Source organism: Camarhynchus parvulus, chromosome 8 (genome assembly GCF_901933205.1).
Source record: "Camarhynchus parvulus chromosome 8, STF_HiC, whole genome shotgun sequence".
Taxonomy (NCBI): domain Eukaryota; kingdom Metazoa; phylum Chordata; class Aves; order Passeriformes; family Thraupidae; genus Camarhynchus; species Camarhynchus parvulus.
In genome coordinates, this window is record NC_044578.1 from 26,324,050 (window position 1) to 26,345,667 (window position 21,618).

General features: G+C 43.1%; 1 protein-coding gene across 2 annotated transcripts in view; it reads right to left on the minus strand.

The window, feature by feature from the left end:
- COP1 (COP1 E3 ubiquitin ligase) overlaps positions 1-15,135 on the minus strand; it is a 125,710-nt gene extending 110,575 nt beyond the window's left edge. Inside the window, exons 1-6 of one of the 2 annotated variants that reach the window (XM_030953004.1) lie at positions 14,607-15,135; positions 7,867-7,926; positions 6,288-6,385; positions 4,898-4,962; positions 2,391-2,510; positions 348-416 (exon numbers count right to left, since the gene is read on the minus strand). In XM_030953004.1, the coding sequence (XP_030808864.1) occupies positions 348-416; positions 2,391-2,510; positions 4,898-4,962; positions 6,288-6,385; positions 7,867-7,926; positions 14,607-14,944 (750 nt within the window). In that variant the 5' untranslated portion in view covers positions 14,945-15,135. Of the gene's footprint in view, positions 1-347; positions 417-2,390; positions 2,511-4,885; positions 4,963-6,287; positions 6,386-7,866; positions 7,927-14,606 lie in introns of both variants that reach the window. The other variant, XM_030953003.1, reaches the window with a different exon arrangement.
- Between the last annotated feature and the right edge of the window lie 6,483 nt (positions 15,136-21,618).

The window sequence follows — 21,618 nt, forward strand, 5'->3', positions numbered from 1 at the left end:
ATTGGTAGTGAAAATAATTTCAATCCTTCCCAATCTTTGATTTTTTTCTGTGTTGGGAAAACAATCTTCTTTCAGAAATTGATGTTCATTTACACCAAGGAGTCTCTGTATTCCCACATGCTTCACCAGCTTGAGATGAGAAGGCAAATGATTAAAAATTGAAGCTGTCATACATAAAGAGATTAATTTTCCTTCAAACCCATGTGTCCGCTGTCTGAGATTTCCCCCAACACGCCTTGAGTTATTCTTGGCAGAAATAATGCCAGGCTGACACATCACTTCAACAGAAATGCACTGGGAGAAAGCAGCATACAACATTTCACCAACTGAAACACAAAACAAGTTACCTCTCGTTTGTTTCTCCTGGCAACTTTAAGGAATTCCATAAGGATCTGCAATTGGGCAGCATGAGACTCCTGTAACACAGCAAATAAGGAAGTGTAACTCTTCCATGTACATCAAGAGAAACAAATACTCATTTTACACACAGAAATCCACACAGCACAGAAACTACTTTCATTTAGAGGTTACCAAGAAGAAAATAGCTTAAGGAGGATTTTTGAAATGGTAGTTTTACTTTATCTCACAGGTCTTAAAGTTCTGTTTGGTTCACAACAAGTTTTTATGTGAAAGCAACAGTCCTTGTAACAGTTCTTACTAATAAGTTGAAATGTTTATTTCTTCTTTGGCTACTGCACCTGAAATAGATTTTGGAGTACAGGTTCCTCACAGACTGTCCTCTACCCTGGAAGATCCTTAGCATCCATTTCATGACTAACATACTACAGGATTAAGTATTTATATTAAAAAAAACAAAACACTTTTCCCAAAATTTACATTTATGCTTATGTAGAAGTTACTGCTGAAGATTTCTCCAGAGTGAAAGACAACAATGAAGTCACTGATGAAACTAAACCATCCCTTTCTAATATTTTTCATGACAGGTTATTTACCTCAGCCATCAGCATAGAATTTTCACCCAAGAACTTGACAAGGCAAGATAAAGAGAACCATAAGAGGAAAAATAACAAAGACCTATATAACAGCATTAATATAGCCTTAATCATATCACAGCATTCCAAGTTATTTTAATAACTTATCAAAATATTTATTATTAAATGATTGTGAACATACAGTCAAAAAGGATCAAGATATAGGAGCACACAAAATCCAGGAAAGGAAGAGGGGACAGGGAATGTAAAGACATTGAATGCAAAAATACTACTTTTCTAGTGTTATTTTTTTAGTCCACATGATCTGATAATAAGTGTGAAGTAAGTAAAGCTAGACAAGAAAAATGCTTTTAAATTATTCTTTAAATGTCAGGTGTGATTTCACTTTTTAGGCTTAGCATCCTTAGAAGATATTCATACTCAGAAATACTTATACACTCAGTCATATGCCTTCTTTGCTTCAGATCTGTCACAAATCATACAAAAAGGTTTACAGAGGAAAAAAGTTTTATTCTATTTTTCCCCACCAAAACTTCACTGAACCACAAGAAACATATTTACAAGTCCCCACGCAATAAGGCAACATAACAGTCAAGCATATTTTGGGGTTACTTTCTTTCCATCAGAACCACGAGTTGTTAATATTGATTCTTCAGGAATTAATAAGTTAAGATATTCCCAATACTTTTCCTCACCTGTTTCAAAGCACTGTCAAAATCCACCCTCCTATTCAAGGTTCACTGGGTCAAATTCTGTAATAATCCAGTCTAATTTATAAGGTCTGGTTCTCATAACTTGAAAATGGTCACTTGAAATGAACAGCATGGAATGGCCAAATACACAGAGAACAAAGCCAAACCAATCACATTTCAGTTAAATCATAGGAACAGTTTGCTTCATATTGGCTAAATCTTCAAACCACCTTCATAAACAAGACATGTGAACTTTTCTTTCAAACATTAAATATTGAAAAAGCCTTCAGGAAAGGCGGTCATTCAGATTCTAAGGGTTCCAGCAGAAACTAAAGGGTGTGATCCTTTTCACATGCTCACCGTGTTTATTCTTTAATCTATATTCTGGACTTCTTCATCCTTATTACTAAGAAAGATCTGACATTTACTTGTGCAACAGACAATTAGCAAACTTCTTCACGTGCTTGTCTGTGTCCTGTGAGTCATTTTCTCTTATCCTTTTCTGTTTTCCCTGCTTGTTTATACAACCCTGCCAGCAACAGCATTATAAGCATGTTATGGGCATCACAGCTGAAATGTTATTTCACTACAAAGGTCAGCAAAACAGTCACCTTTTAAACACCAAAACACAAGAGAAAATACTAAGCAATTAATTCACCAACAGAATCTTGCTTTCAGCAAAAGGTATCAAAAGAAAAAAACTTCTAAATACACAGTGTTCATTTAAATAAGAGAAACTTCTTACTGCTTCCAACTGCTTCTTCTTTTGCACCAGCAGCTCCAGCATCAGGTTGACATTAGCTAAGTCAAGATTGTCTTGATCAGTTCCCAACAAATCTTGAATTATCTGCCACCTGTGGCCATTCTAAAAAGAGAACAAGAGATGTGGAAGAGATGGTGAGTCCAAGCCATCCAGGGCTGCATAAGCCATCCAACAACAGCTATTAAAAGCAACACAGCAATATTTCATCTCTTTGTAAAATTGCAACCCAGTTTTCATGCACTCAGATTACCAATTCTGCCATGTGTGCAGGATATGGCTCCTCTGACCTACTGTGGAACTTCTTATCTTATTTGGAATATATTTGTGCTTCATGAAAGCATATTTGCTGCTGCTGCTGGGAAAAGATTATTTCACAGCAACAATTTTATCTGATTTGTGCCCCAGCTTCTGAGAACGTGTTTCTTTGGAGAGAAAAAAAACCCTCCACATTTATCCAAGCTTAGTTGGATTACATCTGAAATACTGTTATGCACCAATACCTTTTAATTTTTTTAAGATCAAGTAATAGGTAAAACCCTCATGCTAAACTCAAATCAAAGAGGGTAGTATCAGCTTATTTTTCCTACTGTCACCTTTCAGATTACTCCTCCTAAGTGTAAGGGAAATGTGAGAGCTGGGAAGAAGATGGAGCTCATCAGGTTGATCTCATTTAAACTGCTTGGAGCTGTGGGGGACTCCTCAGAGAACCAAAATATTACTATACAGCCCATTCTTCCCTGAAGGCTCTTTTCTCTTCTTCTTATCAATAAAAAAAGCAAAGAAATGTATCTTTAAGCACAGGAAAATCAGAATAATAGGTTAGTGCCAGCACAGGTTTACATCAAAAAGCTTCAGGAACCAACAGGAACAGCTGAGACATCTAAAGAACATCTAAGAAACAAAACTGGATTAAAAAATCCTGTTCTAAAAAAGCTATGACACTAAATCAATTTATTTAAATTGGCAAGAACTAGAAATACCATCCAGTCTAAATCAGATATTCTCTCAAGGGCTGTAGCCCTTTTGCATTAAGTACATTAAGAAAAATAAAATATATAACATCCATATAGAATGCATAACTTTCCATACACTGCTCAAAAGAACCTATGGAAACTACTCAGCCAAAAAGTCAATTTCAATCTGGAGTAACTGGGGAAAAAACCATGGTTTTTAAGCAAGTGAATAAGATTTGAGACACATTTTAACAGACTAATGCACTAGTTAACTGTGCTACTGCTAAACTACTCAAATGTTCAAACATGCCTTAACATGATTTCTTAATGAGACCATGACTATTGCATTTGCTGCAATGTGTCTTGGATGACTTCCCTTAATACCAAAAGTAATACAAGGCATATTAAAGAAGGGGCACAGGAGCAACATTACTCTTTTTTAGATGTGTGTATTTTTATCTTCTGCCATAAGGTAGACACACCACTGTTTTGGGCATGAAGTCATGGTAGATTGTCCACTTATTGATAGTTATCAAAAATAGGTGCATCTACAAGCACAGCTTTTAAAGGGTAAAACCAATTTCCCAGAAGCTACTGTATATGCCTTCAGGTCATATGTGTGCAGTTCAAACCATATCTGGTTTATGCATATTTTATATTAAACATGGTATATGCATATTTTATAATGAATATAAAAACTTACTGTGAGTACACCAATGAATCTTTAAAGAATGCTCTTTGCAAAAACTGACAGCACTAGCTCCTGCAACACAGCCCCTAAATTAATATCACTTTAATATAAGCTTTTAAAAACAGGTGCTCCGTGGTTTTTAATATTATTTTGCAATCTTATTTATGAATTACAAAAGACAAGGATGTCAGACATAGCAGGTCAAACATGCAAGTTTTTTGGCTCATGTCATATATTCTTTTTTATTTTAATGCACAAGAGCATCCACAGGTGCTGCAGAGAGGTCCTGATGAACTGAGGACACAGATCCTGCTCTGACTCTGTGACATGAAGCAAGTCTAGAAGATATCCAGGCAGTTTTTTGTGGCATCTAAACCAGAATAGCAAACTCCAAAAGTATCTTTCTCCCTCTTGTGGTTGGTATCAGCATTCCTGCAGTTTCCTGACAGAACACAGCTTCTCACATGTGATCAGACAAGCCCGTGGCACTTCTAATCATTCACTGCTCTCATTGTAGCTGTAATTTCCAACACTCAACGAAAATTATTACCTTTAAACAAGTGTACTTCCATGGGCAGTTTCCCAGGTTATATGCAATACATCAAAGGACACTTGCCTATGCTAACACAGTTTCTCTCTGCACATATTGCTGGAGGAAGAACAGCAGTTAACAAGGTAGAAGGGATCTACTGCCACTGATATTGGTATTATTCCCTCTTAAAGAAAGTTAAAGCATCAGCTCTGCAGTGCAATCTCTTCTCAGTTAAGCCATGTAATTACAAATGCTGCACAGAATCATTAAATAAATATAAAGTAAAAAAGTTGGAACATACGGTGCTACTCACTGAATGGTCCAGTTTGAGTCTTTTCTCCTCAGATCTTTGCTTCTGTTTAAGAATTAATTCATTAACTAAAAAATATAAATAAGATGTCAAATAGATGTATTTAAAGTTTACCAAAACAGTATGTAAGATTCTACCTCAATATTTTTACTTTAGTTATTCATTCCACAGTAAGATGTTTATCAGTAATTAAAACAGTAGAAGAGGTCTCCACATTTTTCCCCACCAATTTATTCTGTAGTGGTTTTTTGTAACATATATAAATACTTTTTAGGAATCATCAACAAATACAAAGCCTACACATTCTCCAAAATGATTAAGTTCCTTTTTCTAAACACCCATGGCTCCTTGAGAAAGTTTTTCAACTCCAAGGCAAAAGTATATCACAGAAGAGTATGAGGGAGATAAATCGGGTAATGTTCTATTATAGGTCAAAAAAAAAAAAAAGCACAGTTGATAGAACAACTTTTTTCTTGAATTATCAGGTGCATTTCTAAAGATATATTTTTGGTATAATTTAATTTTCACCAATCTAGAGAATGCAAAGAGAAAGATAACTTCAACCCTTTGCACACAAAAATACACACAAGCTGTTCCCCCTCCATACCTCAAATCCCTGGACACAGAAGTGTGCAAACACTCTTTGGCCCAACATGCACTCCAAGACCTGCCTCAGTGCCATCTCCAACACAACATGATTAGGTCTAAATCAGGATGCCCATTTCTGAAGCATTCCTTGGCTACTGTGGCTTTTCAGACATTTATTATTAAATGGGTATCCCAGCACATGAAATCAACATTTGCTCTAATTTGGTATTTCACACTGCAATGTGTGTCCTTTAATCTTTTCTCCACAAAACTAAGTTTTAAACTGTATTTCCACCTAGCAACATGCACTCCCTCTTTAAGAGGCAGTTGCATATAGGTATATGTATGAATATTTTCTCTGTATCTAATTTACACCTACATCCATCACGTGGGCCTCACTACTGCAGCCAAAATAGCACAGTATCTAATACAGCCTCCACCCTTTCAGTGTCCAAGCTTTGTAAACAGGCCATGTCCTTTATTACTAGGCAGACAAGAGTGCAAGAAAATAAAAGTAAAGAGATTCACATCTCTAGCCATAAGAAAAACAGCTTTGCTTTTCACAGTATGGAAACAGCAGCAAGTTAATCTCACTACTGTCACTAAGCACACAGAACTGCTGGAGGCAGTGCAGTATTAACAATTTATAGCACTAACCTTTTTGATATAAAAATGACAACCAAGGGGCTGATATTTGGATTTTATTTTCAACATCCAGAAGACTGTCATTTACAGGACAAATTTACAAGTGCCTGCCTTCCTTAACAACTAAGATGTTTCTCATGCAAGCAAGCCTAAAGCTCACCTAAGAAGTTGGGATAAAGATGATCTATGTTGTCCACAACATAGTTGCATTTGGGACATCTGTTATTGTCCTCCAGGCTCTGGTGAATACATTTATAGCTGTTCAAAAACAAAAAACAAAACAAGTGAGCCCACATGAAGGAACAAAACATAAGCACAAGGTAAATAATATCAGCCTTAGATAAGGTGCATTGTTTGTGTTGCCAGCTAACAGTTGTGCTGCCAAAAACCTACAGTGGAGTGAAAATGTTCCAGTGTTTGAACTCGGTGTCCTACAGCAGAAAGCAAAGGTTTCTGGCAAGGATTACAAAATTTAGTCAAGTACTTCACTCTTATTTCCCTGAGGATTACTGCAATGTGGATACTCCAGCCACAATATCATCTCAAATTCATGCTCCCCACCACTTCCACAGGCAGAGGTAGCAAACAGATTGAACTACTCAAAAGCAACTCTTCTAGTTCAGCTGAATACTTAGCAATCAACATTAAAAGCATTTTAGGTAATTGAGCAGAGGAAACACCTTCATCAACTTCTCATATTTCCCCCACAGCTGCTTTACTCACTATCAGTGGCTTCAGAGGTGCTCACTCTTGAATTGGGGGACAGAGGAATGAGAAGATGCACTTTAGCATCAGGTTTAAGCATCTCACTAAGAGCCTGTTGATGTCAGCTCCCGATAGACACATCAGATAGAAACATTGCTCCACTCCTTCTAAATAAAGGTATTTCAGTGTTTCTCATCTTGGACCTCTAAAAAGTTACAGGTCACAGCAATAGTGTGACCACAGAGGGCACAAAATCAGCTACCATCTTACCAGCTGCAAATCAAAACTCTTCTGAAAGAGTTGACAGTTTTCTCAATCTGCTGCTTGAGAAAGCACTTTATACTACTATAATATTACTTCTTACAAGGTTAGCAGACACACTAAGAGTATAACATAGACAGGACACTATAGGACATCATGGTTCAACATTTATACCAATCTCTAGAGGAGAGGAGAAGTAGCAAGTGGCTCCAGAAATGCCCCTAGAGGGTTCTTGCACTTCTCCATGAAACTTTTGCTCCTCATGACAGCCAGAGATAACACACTGAAAAGTGAGTGGGGCCAGGTCAATTCAATACAACAGGAAAGCCTGAAGGATATCCTCTCTCACAAGGTTTAAAATAATTGCAATATACAATGTGCAAGCCACTTCAAACTGTGCACAGTGTTGCACAAAGGCAAGAAGGAGCAGCCAGCATTGCTCTCAACACCTCTATAGAGGTGATGCCAATAGAGGTAAATTAACAAACTGTTCTGACTCTGGATAGTGGGTGTTACCAGCAGCTTATGAACATTCTACTTCTTTAGAGAGGAAATAAGGTGGCACAGCACTATTTCTTAAAGACATTTGGATTTTTTTCTTTTTAATCTAACAGGTACCCATCTTTTAAAAATTTATTTTGACCTCCTTCTTCAGTGTAGGGACAGAAGACAGAAAAGAAACAAACTCAGAATGAAAGTGTATCACAGCAACACCTGTCTGCACATGCTGTAAGAGATGGACATTTTATGCACTACAAGAAACCAAATATTACCAGAAGCTGTGTCCACATTTCGTCATGTAGGCTTCCTCAATCATATCAAAACAGATGGGGCTGAAAACAAAGGAAAATAAAAATCAGAAAGATGTCTTTTTTATGTTAAAATATGAAGAAAAGTATTATTAACTCAAAGCAACCACCTAATTATGCTTAGGTAATAATCTCCTATAAGTAAAATGAAAGGACATACTAGTGCAACAGCAACCAAGCAGTATAAAGATCAAAAGGGCAATCCACAGTTCTTTGAACTCTGAATGATACTGTAGTTTGCTACAATTAGAAACCAGTAAGCGTTCACCCTTAAGCTTTTAACACCTGCAGACAACCCAAACAAAGCCAGATAATCTTCAACAAGCAAGGCTGTAGAAGAATCATCTATCTGTACTAGGGTTCAAACAAAATGTAAAAAACATAGATTTTTTTTACATGAATAGACAATGTATCTATAAATGATACCAAAACTAATTTTTTTTCAGACAATAGCTATCTATAATTTTTAAAAGTGGCACAAAGAGGCAGAGCAGATCAGCAATAGCAATGATGTCATGAGAACAAGGACTAATAAATGGGTGGAGAAGGTGCAAACGAGGGGGTGTGCCTGCAGAGCACTGCCAGGGCTGAGGCTGCAGGAGAGCAGAATGAAACCAACAGGCAGCGGGTGATACAAGCCAAAGGTGGGAAAGTTAGTGACCAGAGCACAGCCAGCTCTCTGTGAGGGATCACCAAGAACCCTGCAGGGACCTGAAGAGAAGGATGTGTGAGCAAGCAGTGCTCCACAGGAACCAGAGCACAAGAGACAGGAGTCCAGTGAGATGGACAGTGGAAGAAATCTGGCTCCTCTGTCTCAGACATGTTTGAAAGGAAAATGAAAAACAAATGAAAGAGGAAAGCTGCATCCATCATACTTCCAGTGACTCCTGCGGCTGGTCCCCCTGATAACTGGTGGGATTTGCTCTCACATACGTACTCATCTCCAGGTCTGGGCCAGCTAGCCAGCAAGATGCCATGGGCAGCAACATCACAGTTCTGCACATAACACATGGATCAGCGGGGTCACAAGCTTAGGCTTGTTTACAAAGCCTTACAGAGACCCAAACGCTCTCCTCTGACTCCCTCAAGTCCACACCAATCTCAGTTCCGAGAGGCTTTCACCAGCACTTGTTTTCTTCAGAAACAGCCTCCTCCCACCTTCTGCCAACAAGACAGTTCTCACCGAAGGAGCTGTTAATAAACTGTTAACAACTTCTGCGAAGCAGGAATCTTTTCTGCATCCAAAACCCAGATCACACTTAAAAAAGCAACACTTGTCTGAGAAGGGGAGGGGAGCATCTCCACAGAAGGCAATTCCCCATTCTGTAATCTATTTTAGAGTATACTAATGTATACTCTATACAAGTATAGTTGTTACCCCATTAGGAAACAAATCTTAACAAAACCAGGAGAGAGGAAACACCTCCTAAATACTTTTTAAGCACATAGAGATGAAGCTGTGGCCCCTGCTAATGCAAGTCTCTGCTCTGAATCACTATACTGGAAAACACAGCTGTCATGAAAGGTTTGTCCTGCCTAACATGCGAGCCAGGTTGTCCTAAATATTCCACAAAATCACCTGTATAAACACAAAGTAAAGGCAAACAAATCAAACCAGAATGCTAATCTCTGAACCAACTGAGCCATCTCAAAAGAGGCCTCAAGAATAATTAATATACACCTGTCCCTCTTCCACCCTGACAGACCTTTTTCTACCCTTGCCTTGAGTAGCACCCACGTCAGGAGTCCAAGTCACTTTTTTCAAGTTATTTAGTTTCAAGGCACTGTTTAGTCAGAATAAATCACAAGCAAACTCAGCCAGCACAGGCTGATTATTAGCAGGAGAATAAGGCATCTCTGAATTCTGTTAGATGGACTTTAAAAGAGAAAGATTAAGACTTAGGGTTAGATGAGTATCTAAGGGTAGTTTCTCCCCACTGGCACTGGTGATGAACAGTTTAACTTCTTGACCTTCTTCCATTCACACTGTATAACTGAGGTATATGCTCTGTGTCATGCTAGAAACTGCTATTCCCCACAGGGCCAGAGGTGATGCTCCTAATGCCCTGCAGCAATCATCAAGGCTGTAATGTTCCCCTGTCTGCAGGAGAACATCGCAAATTAGAGCTAAAATAGGAAAATTACCTCCTAACATGCCAGTCACACGAGATCACTGTTCCCAAACTACTCCCCTTCATACCAGTTTGACTGGAGAAGTGACAGAGCCAAAATAGTTGAGAAAAAGCAATCAGAGCCAAGAAATAGAGCTATTCAGTACCAGGGACATCATTAGAGGTACTGAAGGTTCCATTAAAAACTGTTTCCCCTGAAATGCTCTCTGATTTACACGTGGAAACAAGATTGATGTATTTTAATGCAAACTGAAGCCAAGCTGACTGCAACATGTGAAAGTTGCTACGCAACAGTTGTTTGAAGCTAATCTAACACAAAGGGAAAGTTAAGAAAGAAGTGGAGGGATGGGAACTTGCGACATGTTACAGTTTGTAGTGTGCAATGCAACAGGGAAGCACAAGTATGGTGAAATCAAGGCTTCTGTGCATGAGGTAGCTTATTCTCTACTTGTCTTAAGCAGCAGAGTCAGGTTAAAAGGATGCAAACAACTTCAGCAAGTCAAAAATGTCACTGATCTCTGGGAAATAAGGCAACAGCATCTAATAAACACTATTGTTTAATCCAGCACGGCAAAGGTTTACCATTCTTTCTCTGCAGGGCAGACCTCAAACATTTCAAACATCTACTCTAATCAAGTTCACTGCTCTAACTTTTACCAGTTGTTTTCCAGGCACCTCTCAAGAGTGCTCATGTCACCCTACTGCTACACAAACACCTGGCTGAAGTGGTCACTATGATATTTAAACACACTTCAACAACAAACAAGATTTATTATAGTGCCTGCTTCCTATTCAGCTCCTTTCTGGACTAATCAGAGACCAGGACTTGCTGCAGGCTCTGTCCTTCCCATGGAAGGTGGCCAGGTTAAAGATCACTGCTGGTACTATCTACTCACTATGAAGCTCTAATGTAACAACAGGTAGTAAAACTCCTTGTACATGGCATGCAAACAGCTTGCTGTGTTTTTAGTTTGTGACTTCAGGGCAAATTTGCAATATTCCTTACTAAAATTGCTTTCCAGACCACAAAAATGGGAACAACTACACTCAGCCCATGCCTGGATTAACAGGTAACCAGCTGAGGAAAGAACTGGTTTTAAAAACCCATGAACCTGCAAGTCCAGGTGGCACACAGCCCTTCCCACAGCTGAGCTGTGGTATTGGGTGCTGATCAGCATGCAACACCCCCTCTTCCATCCATGATTTGTGCCAGAGCTCAGAAACAAGGACTGGTACGAAGCAGGCACTGAAGAGCCAGGTAAGAGCCACTCCATCCAGGGAGCCAAGCAGATAGTAACTGGTTTTAAAGAGGTTTAATCAACCACTAATTGGGAGGGCTAATACAAGGCCTGGGAAAACTAAGCAATTACATTGCTGGGCAGCAGAAAATTGTCTGATTAGAGAAGCCCCTTTCAGACACTCTCCAGGCAAGTGGAAAGATACCTGGCTACAGGAGCAGCACAAAAATACCTTTATATTCTGCATATATTTATGTTCTGCAATATTTATAGCCAGCACTAAGAGAAACAAACTTTTCCCTTTTATAAAAAAGTTGTCCACTAAGTCAGACCTACCTGCAGTCCTGACTGGAGTTACAGATTTCCAGGCAGAAGGTGACACACATCACAAACAGGAGACACCTGCAAACTCCTGAGCATACACTTGCTAAACGTTTCACAACCCAAAGCAGCAGCACAAGCCAATGTTTACCCTAGAGCCTCTGCCTCACTTGAGTCAGTGCTTTCAGGAGACAGGCAGGGAGGCCTGATATTAACATTACTGAGGGAATTTGCACTTGCACCTTGATGTTCAAAACTCACCCAAACTGCTTTACTCTTTCCCACCTTCCACTGGGTACAGGAATAATCTGCCACTGAGTTTACAGCTGTGGCTAACAGCAACTCACAGCTCATGTTCAGAAAAATTATCAAGTGCTCTCTACAACTGGCAGCATCTTGAATTATCCTTACAGAGGCAAAAAGGGCATAGGGGGAAGCTTCTGTTTCTCACATTGAGATATGTAAGGCTTGTTTAAATCAATTATTTAAATGAGCACACACCTGCCTCTTGGACATTGCTCAAAACTCCAGAGCTGCCCAGTTTGGTTTATTTCTACATAACTGTATTGCTAGCTCAAATTAAAAAAAAATATGGATACTGTTATTTGAAGCTAAAATAAGTAGGAACAAGCCCTTTAGCCCATAGAAATAGAGAGTAGTGAAAAACCCAAGTTAACTATAATCACTGTCTGCTCTTAAAGCTTCTGACCTGCACTTCAGTATGCTCAGTGTGGCTCTTGTAAATACTAAGAAAAGACATTTTGCCCTGAGTACTACTGGGCTGATTTCTTTCCTCTCATTTGTTCAGTCAGTAGTGCCTCTCAATGAGGAGAAAACAGCTAATTACAGGTTCTCCTTAAGGCATGTACAGTACTTACCTGCAGAAAAAAAAGCAAGAACCTCAGCTTTCTGAACCATCTAAAAATATGTCAAGTCTACAAATTGGTGGGTGTAATTTCCTTTCCAAAGCCCTCATTTCTACAACAGACAACAAAATAGGAAATAGGAGCTGACTGGAAAGGGCAGGGAGCCATGCTGGCAGAACTCTACTGCCACAGTGTAAGAGTAGAGAGAGCAGAGGAGAATGACTACTTGTAACTGTGTTCATACCCCATCACCAGAAAACCTGTGAGCAACTGAGCTCACACCAAGAGCTCTTAAATCCACCTAACATAGCCTAGAACCAGAGCAGGGCATCAGCTGATGACAGCAGTCCTCTCATCCCCATTCAGCTACTGAGCAAAGTACTACCTACAGTAACAAGCAGTAATTGTTGACTATTACTTATTCCTAACAAGAATTACTTACTGTTTCTTCTGCCACTAACTTCTTAGCAGCTTCAGGTTGTTACTTCAGGAGCAAAGGTATTTCCTATCAACTCTGCTAAACACTTTACAAGCTGTAAAGTTAAGCTACAGGATTTAGAGAGAATACCTGTCCTCTGGGAGATGCCTCACATCCAATCCTCACCTGTAAATCAGAGCTTACATTAGAGCTGTCAAAATCATCTTGGAAGCTGTGGCCCACTTATAATCTTCCTTTTTTTACTATTTCCTTTCCATACATGACTTTCCTACAACTTGATTTTTTTCCCTGTTTGCCTTTCCCAGATGCAAACACCTAACCTTACTTCCGGTTCTCACATTTTAGCCAGCTACAAAACTCAAACCTACTTCTTATGTTGGGAGGTTTGAAACCCACCAGCAACAGGTTCTCTTCAAAACTACAAATTACCAACAGTTCTCACACCGTGGGCCTTAGTTTGCCAATTATGTCAGGGTGATTTCCAGCTATGAGCTACAGCTCTGGCTGGATGTTAGAAAACAACATCTGAAAAGTGTTTAAACCATCACAGAAGAAATTCCCTACTTAATCTGGTTTTAGGCGCCTGCCTGGCACAAAACTTATTGCTGCTTCAAACTAGACAACTTTTCCCAGCAACATGGGCAAACCAAGATTTGCTGGAGCTATCAGCCACCATGAGGCTCCTTGGAGTCCCTTCCAGAGGGGCACTTAATCCTCTGCTGAATCCTCTTCCCAAGATGAGAGGGCTCCAGACCACTCCAGGTCACACTGTCCAGGAAAGCAAGGCAGTTGCTGTGTGGTCAGAACGTTGTGAGGAAACATCCCGTGCTGCAGGGCCTTTCCAACAACTTGAGCGCACTCAAGGAGGAACCTGCCAGGAATAACCTGATTTTGCTTAAAAATAGAGAGGGTGGAGGCAATGCTGCTACACAGGGCCAAAACCAGACAGAACCAGAGAATCAGGCTGGAAAAGACCTCTGAGATCAAGTCCAACCTATGACCCTATACCACCATATCAACTAGTGGCGTCAACTAGCTGAGTGCTATGTTCAGTTGTTCTCTGAATAGCTCCAGGGGTGGTGACTCCACCACCTCCCTGGGCAGCCCATTTCAATATATAATCAACCCTTCTAGGAAGAAATTCTTCCTAACATCCAACCTAAACCTCCCCTGGCACAGCTTAAGGCTGTGTCCACTTGTCCTGTTGCTAGCTAACAGAGAGGAGAGTCTGATCCCCACCTGGCTGCAACATCCTGTCACAAAGTTCTAAAACGTGGTAAAGTCCTCCCCTGAGCCACTTCTCCTGCCTAGGCTCCCCATCTCTCCTCCCAGCTGGTCCTGGTGCTCCAGCCCCTTCCCCAGCCCCGCTGCTCTTCTCTGGACCCTCTCTAACAGCTCCATGTCCTTCCTGAATTGAGAGGCCCAGAACTGGACACAGGACTGGAGGTGTGGCCTCACCAGAGCCCAGCACAGAGGGACAATCGCTTCCCTAGCCCTACTGGCCACACCATTTCTGACAGAGAGAGGCACAAAAGAGGGAAAACCCCAAAGCCACAATCCCCGGAGGGCAGCAGCCGCTCCAGCGCCAGGAGGGGCTGCCGGCTGCTCCCTCCTCCCGCCGCTATTCCACACACACTCCCCAGGCTTCCCGCGGGCATGGCGGCGCCCCGGCTTCCCCCAGCGACATATCGCGACATATCGCGCTCACCACACGAAGTCGTTGCTCTTGTCCTCGTAGGAGTTCATGAGCCCGTTGCAGAGCGGGGTGAGCAGCGGCCTCTTCCTGCCGCCGCCCCCCGGCGCCGCGGAGGAGCCGCCGGGCCGCGCCGCCCCCGCCGCCAGCCGGGCCAGCCCCGCGCCCGACCCCGACACGGCCGCCGCCACCAGCACGGGCCGCGCCGCCGCGCCGCCCGAGGAGGACGAGCCGGGGGCCATGGCCGCCGAAGAGGAGGAGGAGGAGGATGAGGATGACGAGGAAGAGGAGGAAGAGGAGGCCGGTGTGGCGGCGGGCGGCACGGCGGGGTGCGGCGGGCGGCTGCCCGACATGCCGAGGCCGGGCCGGGCCGGGCGGAGCGGCCTCAGCGCATCCCCGTGCGCGCGGGGGAAAAGAAAAGTTCTTTCAAAGAAAAAAAAAAGGGGGGAAAAAAAAGAAAAAGGAGAAAATCCCACAATTAAAAAAAAAAAAATAAAAAAACCAAACCAAAACGGCGGCCCGGCGCGGCGCTTGTTCAAGCTTTATTGACAGGCGGACAGCGCGGCCGCGCGTGCGCGGGGCGGGGCCGCGCCCCTGGGGGGCGGGGCGGGGCGGGGCCGCGCTTCCCTCACGGACCGGCGGCAGCCAGGGCTGCTGGGGGCTGTGGATTGCCTCGTGGATTTCCTCTTGCAGCCTCAGAGTGTGGGGCAGGAGCTTCTAGTCGCTCCTGAAGCTGCTCCCCCTGACACCACATCTGGTAGTGCACAACCCTGAGGTATAAGTCTGTTGAGGAGCGGCTGAGGGAGCTGGGGCGGCTCAGCTTAGAGGAAAGGGGCTCAGGGGAACCTTCTCGGTCCCTACGAGCACCTGACAAGAGGTTGTGGCCAGGTGAGTGTGGGAATCTACGAGGCAAGCAGCGATAAGTTGGACGTAGTCCCAAGCTGCGCCAAGGGAGGTTCAGGCTGGACATAGGGAGGAATTTTTTCATGCTAGAGGGTGATTATGTATTGGAATGGGCTGCCCAGGGACGCGGTGGAGTCACTGTCCTTGGAGGTGTTTAAGGAAAGACTGCACGTGGTACTTGGTGCCATGGTCTGGTTGATTGTTTTGGGTCATAAATTGGGCTCAATGACCTCATGGGTCTTTTTTTTGTTTTTGGGCACATGGGTCTTTTCCAGTCTAATCGAGTCTGTGATTGTGTGATCTCCCTCAGAACACTGAGGGGAAGGCAGCCAGGCCTCAGAGGGAAATGTGCCAGGCTGTCACTCAGAGACCCTCCCTGAGCCCCCGGCGCCACAAAGAGATCCTGTGAAGGGCAGGGCTGATCTGTCTCTCACAGGATGTTCTTCACCTTAGATGTGTACCCCAAAAGGCAGCTGTAAGCATGCTGAGCTTTATCCCGTGCCATGCAGCCCCACACAAAGAAATGGATCCGTGGACCGAGGCCAATTGTGTGAGATTCAACAAGTGCCCAGTCTGCACTTGGGTCACAACAAACCCAGGCAGTGCAACAGACTGGAGAAATGGAGGAGGATCTGAGGGTGCAGCTGCCTCACCTCAAGTGCTCTGTCCAGTTCTGGGTCTCTCACTGCAATAAAGACTTTGAGGGGCTGGAGTGGCTCCAGAGAAGGACAACAGGGCTGGGAAAGGGGCTGGAGGACAAGTCCTCTGAGGAGCAGCTGAGGGAGCTTTGGGAGCTCATGCTGAAGAAAAGGAGGCTCAGGGGGGACTTTATCACTCTAAAACTCCCTCATAGGAGGGGGTAGCCAGGTGGGGATCAGGTTCTGCTCTCAGGTAACAAGTGACAGGAGAAGAGGAAATGGCCACAACCTGGTCAGGTTCAGGTTGGACTTGGGAAGAATTTCTTCATGAAAAAGGTAGTTAGGCATTAGAACAGGCTGCCCAGGGAGGTGGTGGAGTTCACCATCCCTGGAGCTGTTCAAGAAATGACTGGCCATGGCACTCAGTGCTCTAGTCCGGGTGACAAGGTGGTGATCAGTCACAGGTTGGACTAGATGATCTTAGAGGTATTTTCCAACCTAAATGTTTCTATGATTCTGTGAAAGATGTCTGGTGAGGAGTGAACAGCGTTTCCCAGGTCTGTGCCGGCTCTCTGCTGCCTGGGTGGGTGGGAATCCCAGTGGTGAGGACCACAGCCTGTTGAGTTCCTGTTTCCCAACTGCAGGCCTGAGTTTTACAGAGCAAGGACAGACCAGTTTCTGCACAAGTCAATTAGTAAAGTGTTGATAAAGGATGCTCCAAAGATGTTTTGGGTGTTTGGAGAAATGTTGTCCCCAGACCTAGCCTTTTGCAAGCCAGACTGAAAAGTTCATTAAACACAGCACTTGTCAACTCCCTGGCTGGGCCGCAAATCCTTTGGAGAGATAGCTGCTGTTCCCTTTAATTTCTCTTTCAACAGCCTATGGAAACACATTGCATCCTTTGCATTGAGTAACTGTATTATCTGCAGTCAGCTTTACCTCTTAGAGTGGAGGAGGCAGCTGGAGAAACACTGGGGCATTCCCTGAGGAGGGTAACCCTAAACCCAGGTATGGGAAAACGCCCAGAAAGATCAGCACTGCAGCACTCCTCCCAGCAGGGACAGCACAGCGAGCTGTAAAACCAGTATGGGAGCTGGTAAAACTGGTCTGAGAGAGAGAAAAGGGTGCTTCAGGTAGGCAGTATTGGTCAGGAGACCTCCCAGGCATGCAGCAGGCTGGCAGGGATGCTGGATGACAAGTGTCCCAAGGGCAGCACAGCAAAACACAGCTCTGGATTCACACCCTGGAGATGCAGCTGAAGGGGTGGGGCTGTGCAGTGCTGCTCCTGGCCTCCCCTCTCAGAGGTGCTGCAATACCATTGGGTATTTGCCTCTGTAGGTTTACCCCTCATGTTGGGAAAAATCTCCAAGGCAGTCAGCAAAACCCAAAATGTCTCTGAGGAATTCAATTCAAGCCAGGAAATTCAAAGTTAGAGTCCCTGTGAGATCCAGCTCAGCAGTCTCACCTTTACAAGCTGACAGCTGCCATTAGAGTCACTCCCATGAGTTAACTCTTTGTTGCTGTTATTAAAAACATTTTAATACAGTTTTGGGGGCTCTTTTTGGTGTTTTCTTTTGGGTTTGGAGTTTTTTGAAAGCCATTATGTTCCCCTGCTTTCTGCCTGGCAGATCTCAATACTAGCTCCATAAAGTCATTGAAGTGTAGTGACTCCCCTGTTTTCAGTGGAAGCAAAAGAGAATTGCTGTTATTTAGACCATTCTTTCAGCCTGGCTGTTGGTGTCTGTATGCATCTTATTTTCTATTGCTAAGAGAAAGGGAAGTCTCATTTCCTTCTCTTCCAGGGGGATCAAAACCTTTATGGATGAGTGGCTACAATAGACTTTCAGAAGCAGTAAGCAGTAGTATTGGCAATAGCACAACCCCATGCTTCACACTAAAATACTGATCCTTGAAAAGTCTTGCTGATGCCATTACTGACTGCTCCAGAGGGGAAAAAATGACACAGGCAAAAAATGTTAAAAATCAAATATAGGAGCACTTATGCCTATACATAACTGGCCTTCACAACATCCCCTGCACCCACAGCCCTGGCAATGGGTGTGACTTCCAGCACTTGGGAAGATCTCCCTGGTTCCTGAGCTTTAGGATACCATTATGAGCTCTTGGAGACCCTCTGAGTGAACATCTTCTTTTCACTGCCCAGGTGCATTGGGAGCAGCCTCTGGCTCCTGGAGACACTTCTTTCCTGGGGTTACCTTGCATTACCACTTCCACAATCCATGTATTCCTAAGGGAAGGGTAGGTGCCACTTACTGGAGATACCTGTGTGTTGTATCAGGAAAAAGGAGATGGAAAAAGTCCTCCAGTTCTAAAGTTCACTGCAGCTGGACCATGTTATCTTCTAGTTATCTTCTAGTTCTTGTTAGCACAAGATGAGCTCTAAGAAATAGTTTGATTTCGTCCAGGTATCAACAGCACTGTGATTTCTGTCAGTGGCCAGGATGCAAGAGTGAAACAGGATAGATCAGTGAGAGAGGTTTCTCTGTTCCTGCAGCCAGCAGTGTGCCTGTGCACTGCCTGCAGGCCAGAATCCTGCCCTGGAGCACAGCTCAGGATGGGCTCAGCACAGAGGGGAAAGTCCCTGCAGAGGGACAGCTGCACCCTCATGTAGCACACTCTTCATAGTTCCTGCTTCCAGAGGATTACCTGTGTTTCCTCACTTATTCTGCATGGAGATAGGTCTGCCTGCCTTCAGAGGTGTGTGGACCAAGCATGGAAAGCAAATACCACCTATTCCCAAGTGGCCTGAAACTTAAGCTGCAAACAAATCAGTTTCTTTATGGTAAGCTGTCTCCAGCTATTGTCCTTAGTGGTTATTTTACACAAAGAAACTGGTATTTCTGACAGATGTACATTTTGTAAAACTGACTGGAGGAATCTGCTCTAACTTTTCTGTATTTTTGATCTTCTGAAGCCAGTCACTGACAACGTCCCAGCAAAGTATCTGTTCTGATCCCGTGCAAAGGGAGAAGGCACACACCCATAGCATTAAAGGAAGGAGAAGCCAAGTAGTGTCTCTAGATGAATGATCTTTAGTAGCTGTGTAAGATTCTGCTCTTTTGGGTACATAAACCCCACTTAATACAACCTCTGAGTTGGTGACATTTGCAGCTGCAGCTCCATTTACCTGTGCAACAAGCAGCTGCTGCCGTGGTGTCCAGTGGCAGCACAGCCATGGAAATCATTAAGGATACTCTGCATGGATCATCCTGCAAGGAGACTGAGACTTCTTCCACGCAGAGTGATCCATGGGCTGTGTGTCTGGGGGAAGTGACAGTCACCTCCCAGGCTCCAGGCTCTGCATTGTTGATGACTCATTAGGAAAATTGCTTCTACTTCCCGTTTCTGAGCCTGCTGCTGCCACCTAATTTCCACTGGGTCCGTTAGTCCATTCAGGAGCTCAGCAAACCCTGCTAGGAGCTGCCACCCTAGCTTGGGAATTGCTGCTCCAGAGGTTATTAGGGAACTTTATTAATAATCATTGCATTAACCTCTCAGCTAGTCAGTGATAGAAATGTCATTTCTTCCATTTTATAGCTGAGAAAAATGAAGCGTAGACAGATTCATCACCTGGTTACAGAGTCAATGGGAATTCTTAATGCTCCATAAATCTGAAAATTAGGCTGTCAGCAACTTCTGCAGTGAACCTGCAGCAAAGCCATTCAGGAGACCTAATTCCTACCCATCAGGTGCCTCCTTCTCCAGTTTACTGGGAGAAACCAGGACACATCTCTGAATTTCAATTCCTGCAGCCAGGCACAGAGACTGGGAATCTGGAGGGACGGAGGAACACAACTCAGTGCTCCCTGCCCACAGCAGACATCTCCAGAGAGAAGATCCTTGAGGAGGGGCATGATGCACTTAGTGACCTTTCTTTGATACAGGGATAGGAACTAATGGGTCATATAGAAACTCAGGTATGTGTCTGGTCACCACCTGAAACCTGACTCTGAAAGATCATTTTGTTGTTAAAATATACAATTTAGGTTAACTCAGGCTGCTTGGGATATGAGAAGAGCAGGAGCTGTGGGGGACTGAGCTGGTTGGTTGATTTTTAAATTTCTTTTCTAGTTTAATAGTGCAAAAGCAAGTAGTGCTAGGAGGGAGGATTCTTAGAGACATCTGCTCTATTTAGGATTATACAGAGTTCTTAAAATAAAGATTTTTTTTCAACGCTTTATAACAACACCTTTGCTACTTGCAAGATGAAATGTGATGCCTCAGCCTTAGGCTAGCTCCAGGCTGATATAGGGATTTTAAGCAAAAATGGTTTAACCCCTTTCAGAAACCAAGAATCAGCAAAAAAAAAAAATTAAATTTATTTCTATGTTTAAAAAGGTCAGATGTTTTAAAGGAAAAAAAAAAGCAAGAGGTATATGGTAGAAGTGTCACCTATGTACTGCAAACAATCACATCATTCTGCTCTTCTGAGGAGAAATTTTCACTTGATTGAACAAAATGAGGTTAAAATAATTTGGTGGTTTTTCTGTAATACTGAAATACTGTCTTCAAAGTTTCTAGGCTCTACAGAGACCTGAAGAGAAATGTCCATGGAGCTGCTGTTTTAATGTGTGTGCACTGAAGCAAAGCTACAGAGGAGCCTGACCTACAGCAGCAGAAATACCTGATGCACTGCTCAGAATTATGGAATTCCCTCTACACAGGAAAAAATGATGATACCATCTTATTATTAGACACCACAGTGTAAGGGATGTGTCTGGGGATAGAGTGAAGGTTCCCTTATGGCATGTCCTTTTGCTCCAAGAGTGTTTGACCTCCTATTAGGAGTAGATTTTCTAGGCAAATATTAACTAAACCCTCTGCTCAGTATAAGCATGGATAGAGATGGTTTCTCACACACACAGGCTGGACCCAGACTCAGCTTGTGCAACCCCAGGTCTGTCTTTGGCTGAAGCTCTGCCAAGCTCTCTGCTTCTCATGCAGTGCAGCAGCAAGGCTCAGCTGTTCCTTAGCTGCTCCCATTGACACCCCCCAAACTCAGCCCCTCTTGTCACTCCCACTCAGCTAACACGCCATGTCTAAATACAACCATGACCTAATTCCCTTCTTGTCATATTGTAATAATCATTTTAATACAGATGATTTAGAATCTATCTCTGTCTAGGCTGATTTCTCTCCCACAAAATATGATGGCATTGATGTAGTTATGTGCCCTTACAGTATGAAACAAGTGTATTTAGTGGACTGCATTTGGGTGTTTGAACATGAGCATGTGCTGCTATCTCTGAAAGCTCCCTCCTTTATCATTATGGAAAGCAAAAGTCCTGGAACCACAGAATGGTTTGTTTTGGAAGGGACTTTAATGATCATCCAGTCCCCCATTCTATGGGCAGGTGTCACAGACATCTTTTATGAAAAATCCTTTCCTTAGGATTTTTCCTCCTGAGAAGCTGAGAGGCTTTAAGAACAAAATGTAAACATTGATTATCTGCTGCTGTGGAATG